The 14,434-nt window shown below is 40.9% G+C and overlaps 1 protein-coding gene and 1 long non-coding RNA gene across 6 annotated transcripts in view; one reads left to right on the top strand and one right to left on the bottom strand.

The window, feature by feature from the left end:
- The window catches only part of hdac9b (histone deacetylase 9b), a 23,307-nt gene that overhangs the window by 3,367 nt on the left and 5,506 nt on the right, over window positions 1-14,434 (top strand). For 3 of the 5 annotated variants that reach the window (XM_024267644.2, XM_036215934.1, XM_024267645.2), the window contains 7 exons: window positions 3,493-3,731; window positions 4,024-4,192; window positions 5,136-5,259; window positions 5,371-5,492; window positions 12,591-12,722; window positions 13,016-13,131; window positions 14,197-14,319. In XM_024267644.2, the coding sequence (XP_024123412.1) occupies window positions 3,493-3,731; window positions 4,024-4,192; window positions 5,136-5,259; window positions 5,371-5,492; window positions 12,591-12,722; window positions 13,016-13,131; window positions 14,197-14,319 (1,025 nt within the window). Of the gene's footprint in view, window positions 1-3,492; window positions 3,732-4,023; window positions 4,193-5,126; window positions 5,260-5,370; window positions 5,493-12,590; window positions 12,723-13,015; window positions 13,132-14,196; window positions 14,320-14,434 lie in introns of all 5 variants that reach the window. The other 2 variants (XM_024267642.2, XM_024267646.2) reach the window with 1 other exon arrangement.
- LOC112143579 lies at window positions 6,749-10,886 on the bottom strand. Its single transcript, XR_002918769.2, has 3 exons — window positions 10,679-10,886; window positions 10,420-10,547; window positions 6,749-9,197 (listed from the first exon to the last, which is right to left on the bottom strand). It is a non-coding gene; the product is annotated as an uncharacterized LOC112143579 (long non-coding RNA).

The following is a 14,434-nucleotide window of genomic DNA, read 5'->3' on the forward strand; positions in this document are numbered from 1 at the left end:
AAAAAAAAAAAAAAAAAGTAATAAAAAGGGGAAGAGAAAAGAAGCAGCCATCGAGCATCTTAAATTAAGGCTGTGATTGTCACTCTAACCACCGCCACTGCTAATGAGAGGCAAATCGGTTATAGAAATAAACACTGTGAGGACACTGGTGGTGCAGCGCTGCAGTGGGAGTGTGGTCACAGGCAATGAGTCACCCTATCCCCCTTGGCAGGCCCTCTGCAGGGAGGAATCTGGGCACGGAGCGGGATGCGTGTTGCTCCCTTGTTCTAAAAACAAATTTGTTACCTGTCATTCATAAATCTTCTGTTTACCAGAGCCTGCAGATGTTATGGTGCTCTTTCCTGTAATTTCGAGGCCCGTCATTTTCACCCAGGACGAGATAGTTCTATCACGGTCACCATCACCAGCTGCACTGCAGGACTCTGGATGCACACACACCCCTCTGAGCGTTGAGAAAATGACACAAAAGTTACATAAATGTGACACTGCTTTTATTTTTGCCTGTGTTAAATTGAGCAGACAGCCTCTCAACTGTGACAGTCTTTCACACATTGTCTATATTAAGATTCTGCTCAGAAAAGCATTTATATTTAGCTTCAGTAACTAGTGGTTCCATATTCTCTGTTCCCTGTTTAGCCTTTAGATTTGAGTTTAAATGGTTTTAGACTCACCCGTTTGCTGTTATCTTACAAAAACATTACGTATTTTATGTTTAAAAAAAAAAAAAAAAAAGAGCTAATTTCTATTTTAATCAGCGATGAGAGTTTAGGTAGTATCATAGAAACTGTTTCCAGACGTTTTCATTTTTGTTTCAGTTCAATCCCTTTTGGTGCAGACCAGAAACTGTTCTATTTTTCTTCAAGGGCTATTTCAAACAAGCTTGGTTATCAAATATGACGTAAGCTTTCACACTTCTCCTCCTTCATCCCTTCATTTTCGAAGGTGGGTTCAGCTTGACATGCTGATCAAAGTGGATATTCTTAATGCCAATCAATGCCAGGGTGCTGAATGAAACATGATATTAATTAGATCTCACAGTGGGTTTTCTCCTGGGCAGGAGGTGATTTTAGCTTTATGTTTTTTTAAGGGGGTGGTGGAGCTATATTTGGATCCATTAGGTAAAAGTAGGCTGAGTCCTTTTGATGGTTCACAGGTTTAGGGCTTCTCCTCCGTCACAAAAGGCTTCTTTGTTGAGTTCTTTCAGGCGAAGATTAATATTCTGTGTCAGGAGAGAAGTTCCTGTTCCACAGGTGCCTGCTTGCTGCATCTGCAGAGTTGTTGCCCTCCTCTTTCATTTCAATGAAGCTGTTTTTAGAACACAGAGAAGAAAATCCTACCACAGGAGTCCCGTCTAGTTGTCTTCACTTTCCGAACATGTTTAAAGTCCCTCTCATCGCTTAGCTGTTGATTCTTTGCTGTGTCGGAGGGTTTTGTAACATTTCCTCTCCCGCCTATCTCTGCTGGGGACTCCTTTCTTATATAAGAGCTGAAAAGCTGATATATTAGCCAACATGTCACATTGCCACTGTAGGCAGTAAATGACATGCAGCGAGACTCAATATCTGCAGAATAGGGAGACTAAATTACGTCGCCAGCGTTGCCATGGCAGCGGCAAGTTAGGGTGGTGGATACTAGGGTGTGGGGGTTGTCACAGACCAGGATTGCGCCACTTGCTTTTATGTTTCTATTTATATTCATCGCCGCCGCCGCATACACATGGAACGAAAAACAGGCTGCCCGACAAAACAAACGGGAGCCGTGCAGCCTCACACAGGGAAGAGAGGGGCTCTGCTTCAGCTGATGAGGAGGACGAGGATGCTGGTCCTTTTGGCAGAACTTCTCATCACCGTTTTAGTGCAGTTTAGGTGTAGGTGCGTGACAGGACCACAGTCTGATAGGCTTCTAAAGAACAGGTGGTGTTGCAACATGTTCAATATTTGCTCTCCGAGATGTGACCCTTGTGAAGATTAAGGCTGCGAATGCACTCGATAAACCTCCCTGCAGCAACTGGAATTTTAAGTAGCTTTGAATATTTGTCAAGCTTCACAGAAGCAGTCTGGACGCAGGAAAAAAAAATCACCTCACTATTATCACAGTTGTTTCTCTTCCTTTGTGGAACATTTATTTGATTTTAGCACAAATTTACACCTATTTATCCCTAAACTCCTAATTCTTAAAGACCCACATTCATGAAAATTGTGTTTTCTGTGTTTTTAACATATCTGTGAAGCATTTTTCTCATGATGGAGGACATCTAGGAAATTATTTAAGGCTAAAATTGCATTTCTAGAATGCTAATTTATTCAATTTGTGTTGGATCAGATGAAAACCCACAGGTAGAAAAAGCTCCGGTTTGTGAGGCAGCAACTGTCATGGGCGGGGCAAAGTTTAAGTTCACATGCATCTAATAGCAGACAAATATATCCATTAACGTCTTTATTTTTTCATCTGAGCTGCCATCTGGCTTGATACCTCCGATATCACTCACCTTTTTTATATATTTTTTTGCTATGTTAATGCTAGCTTGGGGTTGTTATGGGCTATAAGCTAGCAGGAGAGAGTGTAAACAAAGGGTTGATGGGATATCAGGTGAGGCTAACTTGTTGACTCAGAGGTGAATTTCTAATAAGCTCCTGTTGTGTTACAGAAAACATGTCTTTAAAAAATGACATAGGCTTTTTGATGTTGGCTATAAACTGCAAAATCATAATTAAAAGACCACTGAGAACAATTTTACACTAGTAACAAAAATAGTTGGAGTGGGACTTTAAAGAAAAGTACATAATGAGGATGTCTCATTAAGTCAACTGGATGTCATAATGGGAGATTTGAAAGAAAAGATAATGACGATGAGGAAAATATTGAATAAGCACTAACAATCCTCCATGGAATAGAGCTGAAGTTACTTTGATGTCTGCAGTTTTGTCTTTGAATCAGGCGGAACAGTACGTAGAGGTCAAAAACACTTTGTTTTTGGCAAACTCTTGTAATAGTTCCTACCTTTGGGTACTCTGTTTGCAGCGTCTGCACTCAAGGACAGAGATGGAAAGATCACGGCTACAGGAGTTTACAAACACACGAGTTCCCAGCCGACTTTTTCTTAAATTATTTATGGCAGGAAGAGTTATCTGCTTGATGTTCCGGTGCAGACAGGGGAAGGGACTCCCTTTATTTATTTATGAAACAGCGGGAAGTCAGATTTCATGTTAAAACTTTTAATGACCTTTCCAACATTTCGTGCCACATGTCCATTGAGCCAAGCACATGCATATGCTGCCGCTCCCAGAAGATTTGGAAATGACGGCTGTGTTGCTGTTTGTTTTTGTTTGCTGTCATAATTGCTTCCTAAGGTTCTGGACGACAGATGCATGTTTACTCACAAGCACTGTACATGTATTTTTTTTCAACCCCACGTTCATTCTTTTATTTCTTTTTCTGCAGTTTAAAACTGAGTACGCTCATCCTTTCTGTCCTATTGCTTTGCCGCAATAGATATCAAACCAGACGTGCCATTGGCTGTGGAGCCCTTATCACCCTTGGACCTGCGCACAGACCTGAGGATGCTGGGGCCAGGCTCAGACCCCGGCCTGTGGGAGAGGCAGCTGCAGCAGGAGCTTCTCCTCATTCAGAAGCAGCAGCAAATCCAGAAACAGTTACTGATCAGCGAGTTCCAGAAGCAGCATGAGAAGTTGACCCGTCAGCACCAGGCCCAGCTCCAGGAGCATCTCAAGGTTAGTTTTGCTTTGAACAGTTGCATGAAAGTCTGCGCAGCACAAAAAGACAGACTGCAACACAGCATGGCACAGTGCAGATACAGTAAAAAACAAAAAGTGAATGTCAAGACAGCTTTGCACAGTGCAGCAGAAGAGAAACTATTCAGCAATGCTTAGTGTTTAGCAGCACAGCAGGAGAAAAATGTCAAAACTACCCATTAAAGCAAAGCAGAATGAGCCGCAGAACTTATCAGAAGTTGCTAAGCTTTTAGAATTACATTTGTCTTTTTTTGCTGATGTGCACTCTTAGCTTCAGCAGGAGCTGCAGGCCATGAAGCAGCAGCAGGAACTCGCAGAGAAGGAGCGGCGGCTGGAGCAGCAGCAACAGCAAAGCCATCAGGAGAAGGAGCAGGAGCGGCACAGGCGAGAGCAGCTCGTCTCCAGCCTGAGCCTGAGGGGCAAGGAGCGATCCCGAGAGAGTGAGAGCTCGATACCGCCATCATTTACCAAGTCCTACCCATAAAGAGCTGAACTTGAAAAAAATAGACATTAAAGCCTCGGGCAAAAACAAGCATGACATTCCACTTTTAAAACCACTTTTAATGGATAAGTGAAAATTATGCTTAATAGGACAGTCCTAATATACTGTAGGTTATTCTGTCTGAAAAGTATTTTCCCTGGACTGTTTTATCACCACAATAATTGGGTTTCAATTAAAATAGGGCAAAATGAAATATAACTGTTAGAATGTGAAATTAATCTTTGTATATAACTGATTTACTTGGTACTCATGAAATGCTGAAATATATTATATAATAAGCTGCAAGCTCTTAATGTGAAATAGCGTCTTTTATGTCAGCAGAAGATACGCTGACCGTACTTTAGAAGAAAGTTTTGACAATTATCAAATTTGCCTCAGTTGTTAGAAAAAAGAAGATGATGATTGCACTTTAGCAGTCCAGGAGACTGATGACATAAAGTGAAATTCAAGCTTTGGATTTATGCTCCAGCGCACTATAGAAATAGCTCCAGGTATAACATTACTGTTTCTTCCTTGTAGTTAATAATAGACAAGATATACGACTTTGTCAAGTCAGGTAATTTGAAACTGTTCTCTTCAGCTGTAACCATGAGATGGGGAAAAATGTTCCCGAAAGTATCACTTATGCAGAAACTAAATAGATTTCTTTCACCACTAGAGGGAAATCTTTGACCACAAGGAGCAAAAATCCTTTTACAATCCCTTTGTTCGCTCTGAAAAAAAAAAAAAAGTGAAGTGAATTTTTCTTTCTTGCAGAGAGTAAGCTTCTGAATTCCAGCTGTTTGTTGAATAAAAACCATTTTAGGCACCATGCAAGTATCTATGCTGCAGCATATTTAGGGTAACCCCCATCCCTTTGGTTCTGTCTTTTGGTCCCACAGGTGCAGTGGCCAGTACAGAAGTGAAGCAGAAACTCCAAGAGTTTCTGTTAAGTAAATCCGCCAAGGATCCAGTTATTAATGGAACTAATCATTCTTTTGTCCATCACCCAAAACTCTGGTACACGTGAGTGTTTTCTTATATTTTCAACCAAAAAAAGCCCCTCCCCAAAAATAAATGTCCTTTAAATCTTATGATATATATATATATATATATTTTTTTTATTTGTGTTCTCAGTTCCTCACACCACACATCACTGGACCAAAGCTCTCCACCTCTGGGTGGCACATCCCCGACCTGCCATTACACTCTGCCGTCACCCATAGAGAACAAGGATGACTTCCCCTTGAGGAAGACAGGTTAGTTCATTTCTTCACTCACCTGGCTTCAATACATTTAAATATGACCAATTTCTATATAGTTGGTTAACAACACATTCTCACTTTCAACTAGTCACATATTGACGTTTGGTAAAGGACCCCTCCACGTCACTTTTTGGCACTTTGCGTGTCCCAACTCATTGTTTTTTGACGTGCCGGCTGTTCCCAGTAAATCACAGGTCCACAACCTTCACGTCGTGAACTGGAACCAGTCTAGAATCCGGATATGGAGTGCAACGGTACCCTAACCCGGCACCAGTTTGCATCCTGTACCGCGTCTGGTACTGCGTCCAGTGCTGGGTTAGCAAACTGGTTGCTGGGTTAACAACTGGTTTGCGTCCAATATCGTTTCTGGCACCGGTTCGGGCTTGGTACGCATCTGGTATCGCATCCTGTACCCCATCTGGTACCACATCCAGTACTGCATCTGGTACCGCATCCGGTACCGTATCCAGTTCTGGGTTAGGGTACCAGTACCAGCCGCGTCCCGAGCACGTGTCCGCGTGGTTGTGGATCCATGATTTACTGGGAACAGCCAGAACATCAAAAAACGATGAGTTGGGGACACCCAAAGCGTCAAAAAGTGACGTGGAGGGTCCTCAACTAAGCGTCAATATGTGACCATTAAAGAGTCAGAATGTTTTCGCTGAAATTCTTCAAGATTTTCTACTTTACAAACAGATCATTAATACCAAAAAGTGTCTTTTTTGAGTCTATTGACGACCCTGATGGGATATTTCCTGAGGGTCGCCGATGACCTGCTAATAACATCAGTCAGGCTCATTATGACCCCTGCCCCCTCCTCTTTCCCCAGGGCTCAACACAAATCTTAAAGCGGTGGCGCACAGATGACCTAAAAGTTATCCCTTTTTATATATTTCTAAAAAATAAAAGAAAAACATGAGGAAAAATAATATAATTTTACTTCACAGATTCAAATGTATCACTTGAGCTAAATTATGATTAGAAGAGAATCCCCTTTATCCCTGTGTTATAATAATAATATACTTCGGTTCAATCAGTTCTTTTAAACAGTTAGGGGTTAATTGGGTGAATTTAGGCACATTAATCCCTCCTGACTTTGTGGGCTTTAAAACAGGTTTGAATATGGGTTCCCACCAAAAAGCAGCTCAGGTTTGTTGTTTTAGGTTTGAGAAACCCTGTGGGAACGACTGTGTAAGTAGGAATAATTCCTGCCTCTCTTTTTAGCACAAGCACGAACGTTTGCCAAGGTTAAAGCTTAATTTTTCTGAGGTCACCAAATTATATTCGGTTTTTTTTTTCCTCTCCCGTGTCTCTTTTAATTACATTGGAAAACAATATTATGCTTGTTGAGTTGGTGAACTACAGGCCTGTCGTTCTGCGTGTATACACGAGCTGGAGATCAAACACAATTATCTCTTGTAAAATGGAGTCACAGAATGACAAGAAAAAATATCTGAAAGGTAGATGAAAGGTTTCAAAGATTTTTCTTTTTTTTTGAATACTGTTGTATTCACTTTGATCCTTGGAAAAGTCAGAACAGAGGAATACCCCGTTAAGGTTTTTATCTTTGGGAAATACCTTCAGATCTACCGAGGACTGTTTTCAGAAATAACAGGGAGGCGGTTAAAGGTAGATTTATTTAGTTTTCAGTCTAAACACAACAAAGCAGGTTTAAACAAGTATGAGAAAATAACATTGCAGCCTGACCGCTGTGCTGACAAATGCTTTCATAAATATCCCCTATTTTTCAGTGCCCTGCTCCCCAGCTCTCACTGAATTTCACTTACTTTTTGGATTCCTAAATCTATATGTGGTCATTTCCTGCTCAGGCATTCATCCCCCACTTCCCGTCTGTCTTCAGTTAAGTCCTCTGAGAGTTTGGCATGCAAAGTGCAAGCACAAAGGTAGTTGTGTTCCCTGGGCCACTGGCTGTCACTGATAACTGATTGGCAGGTGTAGCTGACTTAAGGACCGGCACAAGCAGGATGAAACTCCACAGAGCTGTTTGTTTAAGAAAGATAGCCCTTTCAAAACAGTGTAGAGGGGACTGAAATGCTCCAAGTCAGACACCCTACTGCTGTGTTTGGCTAAAATACCAAACGCAATTCTTTCTTTCTTGACATTGAGGTTAGGGTTCCATGTAAAGCATCCTAAAAGGTCTGTATATCTTTTAAAATTGAGAGCTAGAAACAGTCTGCTGCTCATTTTTTGCTGTTTATTTTAGTAAGTTAAATGAAATGTCAGACTTTGCCATCCAGTATATATATATATACATTTATATGTGATGTCCTCATCTCTGCGGTTCAGAAAAACACAAATAGGCTGTCATGTGCAGACCATGTCCACTCAGTATGTATTCTCCTTTTTTTTCCAATTCCCGATCCTGACTTGAGTCAAAGGCCCACTCGCAGTCTGTGGCAAGAATAGTTGAGGCTTAGCAGAAAGAAGTGCGACACCCTCCCTGGTTTTGACCCAGTTATTAAACATGTCTATTCAGCAGGTGCAGGGGGAGATATTTTCAGGTGCAGTCATGTGAAAAAGAAAGTGCACCTTCTTTCGTTTCTGAGGTTTTAAATATCAAGACCTAAAATAGTCGGCAGTGCTTACCGCATTTTCAAAGTTAGATGAAAACAAGTTTAGGTGAGCAACAACACATGACATATTATATCATGTCATTACCCACTTACAGTGATATTCTTAAACACAGAAGTGGAGCGTGACAAACACGGGGCAGTTTTTATGGGGCTCAGTGAAAGCATTGAAATGAAGAGTAGAAAAAACAAAATGCAAGGGATGCTATAAGTGCAAGTTTTTACAACTTTATGAGCATTTAGTGGTTTAAGTTCATGTTCTTGTGGCAATTTTCTGATAAATTAAACTCAAAATTTTATTTCTGAGTTTTATTTATTCAAATTGTTGCAACTGGGTAGTAAGGGGGAGCGGGGTTGATCCATCCACAACTATCCCGCCCAGAACTTAGAGCAGAATGTATAATGAATTACTGCTGCTCTGCAGAAACTATGTCCCAGAAAATTACAGTTTTTTGGGTTTTTCTTTTGGCTAAAAATCATAGTTAAAAGACCGCTTTTACAATAGATCAAAAGACAATTGGAGTAGAACTTTAATAACATTTGGAAGGACATTTACAGTAATTTCTTAAAAAAAAATTTAAGGTCAAGTCAGCAATACTTAAAGTTCTTCATTTTATAGGGGAAAAGAAATTATTCACGTCAAGACAACAACCAGTCTTTCCATGAGAGGATATTTTCAAAAAATCTGAAAACTAGAAATTAATACACTGACTCATAATCTCTCAAAAGTATGGAAGTCCATTAGTATGCTTGTGCAAAAGAGATGAGAAAAGAAAAACGAATTTTAATTTTTGAGAAGTTGCCAAAGCACATCAATGTTTAGATCCAGATGACTCAAATATCCCACACATGTAAAGAAAACAAAAGACTAAGAAGCTCTGACAGAAAAAAAAACAAAAGATGGAAGCATGTCAATAACCAGACATACCATGGGTTTGACCCTCTAACATAGCACAACTAGAAACAAAGCCTGAGAAACTTAACTCCAAGTAATTTCAAGCTCAAACAAGAAACAATGTTGGTCAAATGAATGAGTTCAAGCAGCTAGAGTTGTCCGGTAGGAAAGGCCTCTGACGTCTTTAAAATGGCAGGTCAGCCAATCAGGCTGCTGGAAAAAAGGGAAAAAGAAGGTTGCATTCATTCATAAAACTCAAGCCATGCACACCCACACATTAGTGTTCTATGCAAATGCTATACATGCAGTGGTGCGTATGTGTGCCGGCTGGATTAGTAAAGATGTCTAATCCCAGTAAAATGTGACAAGGCATTGTGTAGGGGAAAAGACAAACACCAAAGACATTCCTTAGTCACAACAGACCTTATGGGTGGATACAGGCTGTCTATGGGTAAAAATGGTCACATTTGTGTGAGGCACGTAGGTGGCCTGCATAATATTTTAAGATAGTAAGCAACTTGGTGAAGACGTAAGGCGAAAGTGTTCATGAACATTTTTTCTGGGATGCTGCAGGCGACAGGTTGTAGTGAACACTTAATCAAAACATAAAAGAGTACAGTAAGGAATGGGGAAGTAATAAAGATTTTCATTTTTTTTGACCATGTAACACTGTGTACTATTAATAGTCTCATTATTTCACTAATACATTTTACAGTATGTGAACTGTATCAGATTAATATGAATATATTCAAAACATATAGTAGATTCTTAATGTATTTCTAAATGAATGTGTAAACTCAAAATTGAATTGGATCAAACTGAATTGAGTGGATCGAAAGAATCGAAAAAAATCTGAATCGAATAAATCTAGGCTCTAGTGAATCGAATCAAATCGATTTTGGAAATTATTATCGATACCCAACCCCAATCCTTACAAAGACCTACCACACATACGACAATGGTACGTTCCGTTTCTATGACGTCACTTAAGGTGGGAGCCACAAGACACAGATGCAACCACTCCTCTCTACAACAACCCAAAACTCACACCCGAATGGGTTGTATGGTGGCATTGGGCATAAAGCATGGTGGTGGAAGGATGATGATCTGGTTTTCTTCTCAGTTAAATTGCTTAAAAAATTGGAGTTGCTAACTTAACCATCAACTCTTTTGTCCATCATCTTTCTGCCTATCAGGATTGTCACCCCGTTTAATTAATAAATTCTTTTCGTTATAAGGCAGCATCCACTTCCACAAAACTATTTTACTAAAAGCCCAGCAGGTGTCTTTAAAATCTAATAATAAACCTTAGCCTTTCTAACAGCATCTGCTCATTTCTGGATGTAACCCAAATTGAGACTGATTTATGACTGCGGCACATCGCCGGCATTAGCACATGTAACGCGTGTATTCAAGTCGCCGCAGAACAAGTTACCCAGGTGTGCAGTGGATGTGCTTTGCAGCAGCCATCTTTGCCTCCTGTTGCACCGTGCACCAGGGCTTTTTCTTTTCCCGTGGAGACATGTGAGAAAGTGTTTGTTCCTGCGCTGCTGTCTGGCGTTCCTGTGGCGACCAATTGGGATGCGTAGTTTGGTGGCAGCAGAGTGTAAAAATAGAAAGCAATCAAGGCAGTAGGGCGTGAAGCGAATTCATACGACTCCCAACAGCGCTTTCTCTCCATTTATCTCTCTTACCTCCTTTCTTCCTCCCTCGCTGTCTTTCGTTCTACCTCACACCCACAGGATTAGAGGTCTGTGCCACGTATTAGGGAAGATGGTTTTGATGCTTTTGACAAAAGCCAGAAATAGCAGCGAAGAGCCCGCTCTCCTAACCGTGCCCCCTCTCCTCCTCCCCGCAGCGAGGCAGCGTCATAGCTGCACTTTCCTATGCATGCTCGGATGTTATGGCGACTGCGAAAGGCCTATTAAATTATTGATCACAAATAAATAATTGACACAGGTTGGCTATTGTGTAACAGAGGGTTTACATAACTTCAACAGAGCTTTGTGCTTTTGCTCTCACTCAGAAGATGAGCTCATCTTTTCTGTTTGGTTATTCAAGAGTGTAAACTCACCTGTGGGGTTCCGTGTGCAAAGGCTGATGGGAATTCTGCTGTGTTTGAGATTATGAGTGAGTCACAGTGACCAGACAAGGTCACGGTTCAATGAACTGGCCAAAATATATATTTAGCTGCTCTCACATGTCTGACTATTCATTCACTAACAGTACTTGTTAGGCTTTTGGTTACAAAGTTCCTTAATTGTGCAACACGGACAAAAAACTGTTTTGGAAGCTATTTTTTTTCTTTTATTAGAAATTGCTGGAGGAAAATAAGAAATAATTGACCTTATTTACAGTTTTGTTAAAGACCCACCCCAATGACAATCTTTTTTGTGTGTGTTTTTAACATATTCTTGTGGCATTTTGTTGTGATAGTGGACAAATATAAAGAATTAAGCTTAACATTAAATTTATGAATATTTATTTATAGTAAATCAGGAGCAGATGCAAAAATGCCATTGTAGGTGGGATGTAGAACCTACAATGGCAAGTCACAAGGTCTCTGCTAGGTCCCTGCTTCTAATGTATCCCCTTGTACACAGCTAGATCCATGTGTATCTTCATTTTTCTTGTCCAAGCTGGTATCTGACTCAAAACTGTATGTCTGGATAGCTCAAATATTGCTCAACATTTTTGTTGCACCTCTAATGTTAGGTTGGGTTTGTAAGATAGCAGGAGCAGATCGGTGATGGGAAGTAGGGGTGGACTTACTCCAGACCAGCGGTCCCATCCACAACTCTGTACTACATTTCCAGTAATCTTCTGCCACTCTGGAGAAACTATGTACTAGAAAATGATAACAAAAAAATATTTTTCCTAAAAATTGCACAGTTATGGTTAATAGACCACTGGGGGCAACCTGGAAAAATCGGAGATGATCACAAAATCTGTGGTGGTAAAGATTAAATTCAATTAGTTTAAGGGTAAAAAATGCTAGCTTTTCTCTTACAAAAGAAAAATAATAATAAAAAAAACAGACTCAAACAGACTACATGCCTTGTTGGTTGGTAAACAAGTTCAAAGTCTTAAAATCAACCCCCTAGATATTTGACAAATGTTGTGGATGATCCTTTAGTATGGTAGTGGGTCAGCACTCAGGACTGTTTTTGTAAATCTGGATCATTTCAGGTCAGCCGTGTGTGAGACTGCAGCAGAATGTTCATATTTGGGTATCTCTGGTTTGCATTAGGGGCAGGGGGTGAGGAGAAGGCCTGAAACATCTGCCATGTTTTTGTGTTAGTTTAACTGTTGCTACTGTATCAGGCTGTGGTCACCAGGGCGGCAGGTAGCGGACTATTTCACTTACAGCCTGTGTGTTGCTTAAAGTAATTTGGTCCAGATGATGTGGAAATGGGCCCAATCCTGACTCCTTTAATTTATCTGAAACCTTCTTCTAAATCACAGCTCAATTTCTTTTTGTTTCTCCATATATTACAATAATCCAATTTCAAAGTGTTTTTTAGCCCAATTCATGCAATTGTGACATTTGTCCATCAATTGGAAGTCTATGTTTTGTGAGCAAACATATTTATTCCTTACTTTTAGCGTCTGAGCCGAACCTGAAGTTGCGATCCAGACTGAAGCAGAAGGTGGCAGAGAGGAGAAGCAGCCCGATGCTAAAGAGACGAGATGGAAACATTATGACCCCTTACAAAAAGAGGGCTCTGGAGCTAATGGGTATGCATTTATTTTCTTTTTCCTAAAAACAAATGTCATGATAAATTTGAACTAGTTTCTGGAAAAAAAAAGTTTACAAATGAAGTAAGCCTACATAAAATATAAGTCAGCATTTTTAGCCAATTTGCAATTTACTGGAATACATTAAAGTATTCATTTTCACAAAAAGTGTTTAAAAAAGCTGTTCAGGAAGCCATCATCATTCACATTTTTGTCGAGCTCTTAGTCAAGGCAGTTCCATGTGTTTAGAATACAGGCACGCAATCGTCATCCAACTTCTTGATGTTTCATAGACTCTGCGGCGACCAACAGTGCCCCTGGGTCTGGCCCCAGCTCTCCCATTGGGGCTTCCAGTGCCTTGGGGACTGAAAATGGACCCTCCTCACTGCCTACTACTACAAAAACGGAGGTATGCTTAAAAATGATCCATTTTATTACATAAAAGTATCACAAATTGTGGTATATAATAAGTGGATCCCTTTTTTGTTTTAGATTGAAGCTAACATTTTACTTCTTAGATCATTTCTTAACTTACAGATGTGCTGCAACATTTGATAAATATTTTTTAAAAAACTGCAAAAAAAAAACCAAAAAAAAAGGAGAAAAGACCATCTTGGGTGTGGGCTTTTTGTTGTTATTTCTGTCACTGCTTTTCTTCCCCGACTTGTTTTGAGGCGGTTCCCAGTAGATTCACGGCTGAGTTACTGACCATAACTCGTCTTACTTGAGCTCACAAAGCGGACTATTATAGAATGCGGCAGCTATGACACATCTTTGAACAATCTCAACAGAGCAGCTGTGTTTTCTTTGACCATCCCTGTTTACTCTCCCTGGGACCTCTAGTGACACGGGGAAGGGAGGGACACCCTGACACCGGGCTGTAGGTTGCAGCTTAGGGAGAAAGACTGCAGATTTTAATTGATATCCCAGGCACTGGTAGCCAAAGACACCCACATGCTAACAACATAAACACAGCCTTGCTATTGTATTGGCCCAAGCTGAGACTCTCATGACAGTCATTGGTTGACTGTGGGGCTGCTCGTGGACCCCATGCCTGTTGCAAAAGCAAAGCGTGTTTGTGCACCGTTACATTAGGTATCCTTTTTCAGAGGGAACGGGTCCCTTGGGACAAATATGGGCCGGATATCCACACACAGGTCACTGAGTACTGGTCGGGGTTGGAAGGATAAACATGGCTGTTCCAAAACCACATGCTGGTCCGCTGCTCTGCTGGGTACAGGAAGTAAGCCCCAGTGCTGATGTTCTCTGAGAGTAGCCTGAGGGTGGGGACTGTGCAGTGCAAACAGGCAGTAGGCCGACTGGGGACTGAAAAAGTGAAGATGGAGCAAGGGATTGAAGAATGTTTGGGTTTTTAAGTTGTCATATTAGTACAATTTAGCTGCTGCTTTCTTTGAAATTGTTGAGATTGTGCACTGTGTGAGCCCAAATCTCTCCTTTCTGTCCCTTCATTCAGAGATGGCCCTCCCAGCCCAGATTATTCCGACCTGAAGGCTCCATGTCCATGCTCAGCCTGTACACATCTCCGTCTTTACCCAACATCTCCTTTGGGCTTTCTAATGCATCCTCCTCCATTAGCGTGAGTATTAGTTTTATGCTGATATTTGAATATGAAATGTTGCTTTTTACAGCCCTGCAGACGTTCCGACAACGTGAGGCTTTCCTCTCAGCGCACAAAGCTCACCATCATTCTC

The sequence above is a fragment of the Oryzias melastigma genome, linkage group LG16 (genome assembly GCF_002922805.2).
Source record: "Oryzias melastigma strain HK-1 linkage group LG16, ASM292280v2, whole genome shotgun sequence".
NCBI lineage: Eukaryota > Metazoa > Chordata > Actinopteri > Beloniformes > Adrianichthyidae > Oryzias > Oryzias melastigma.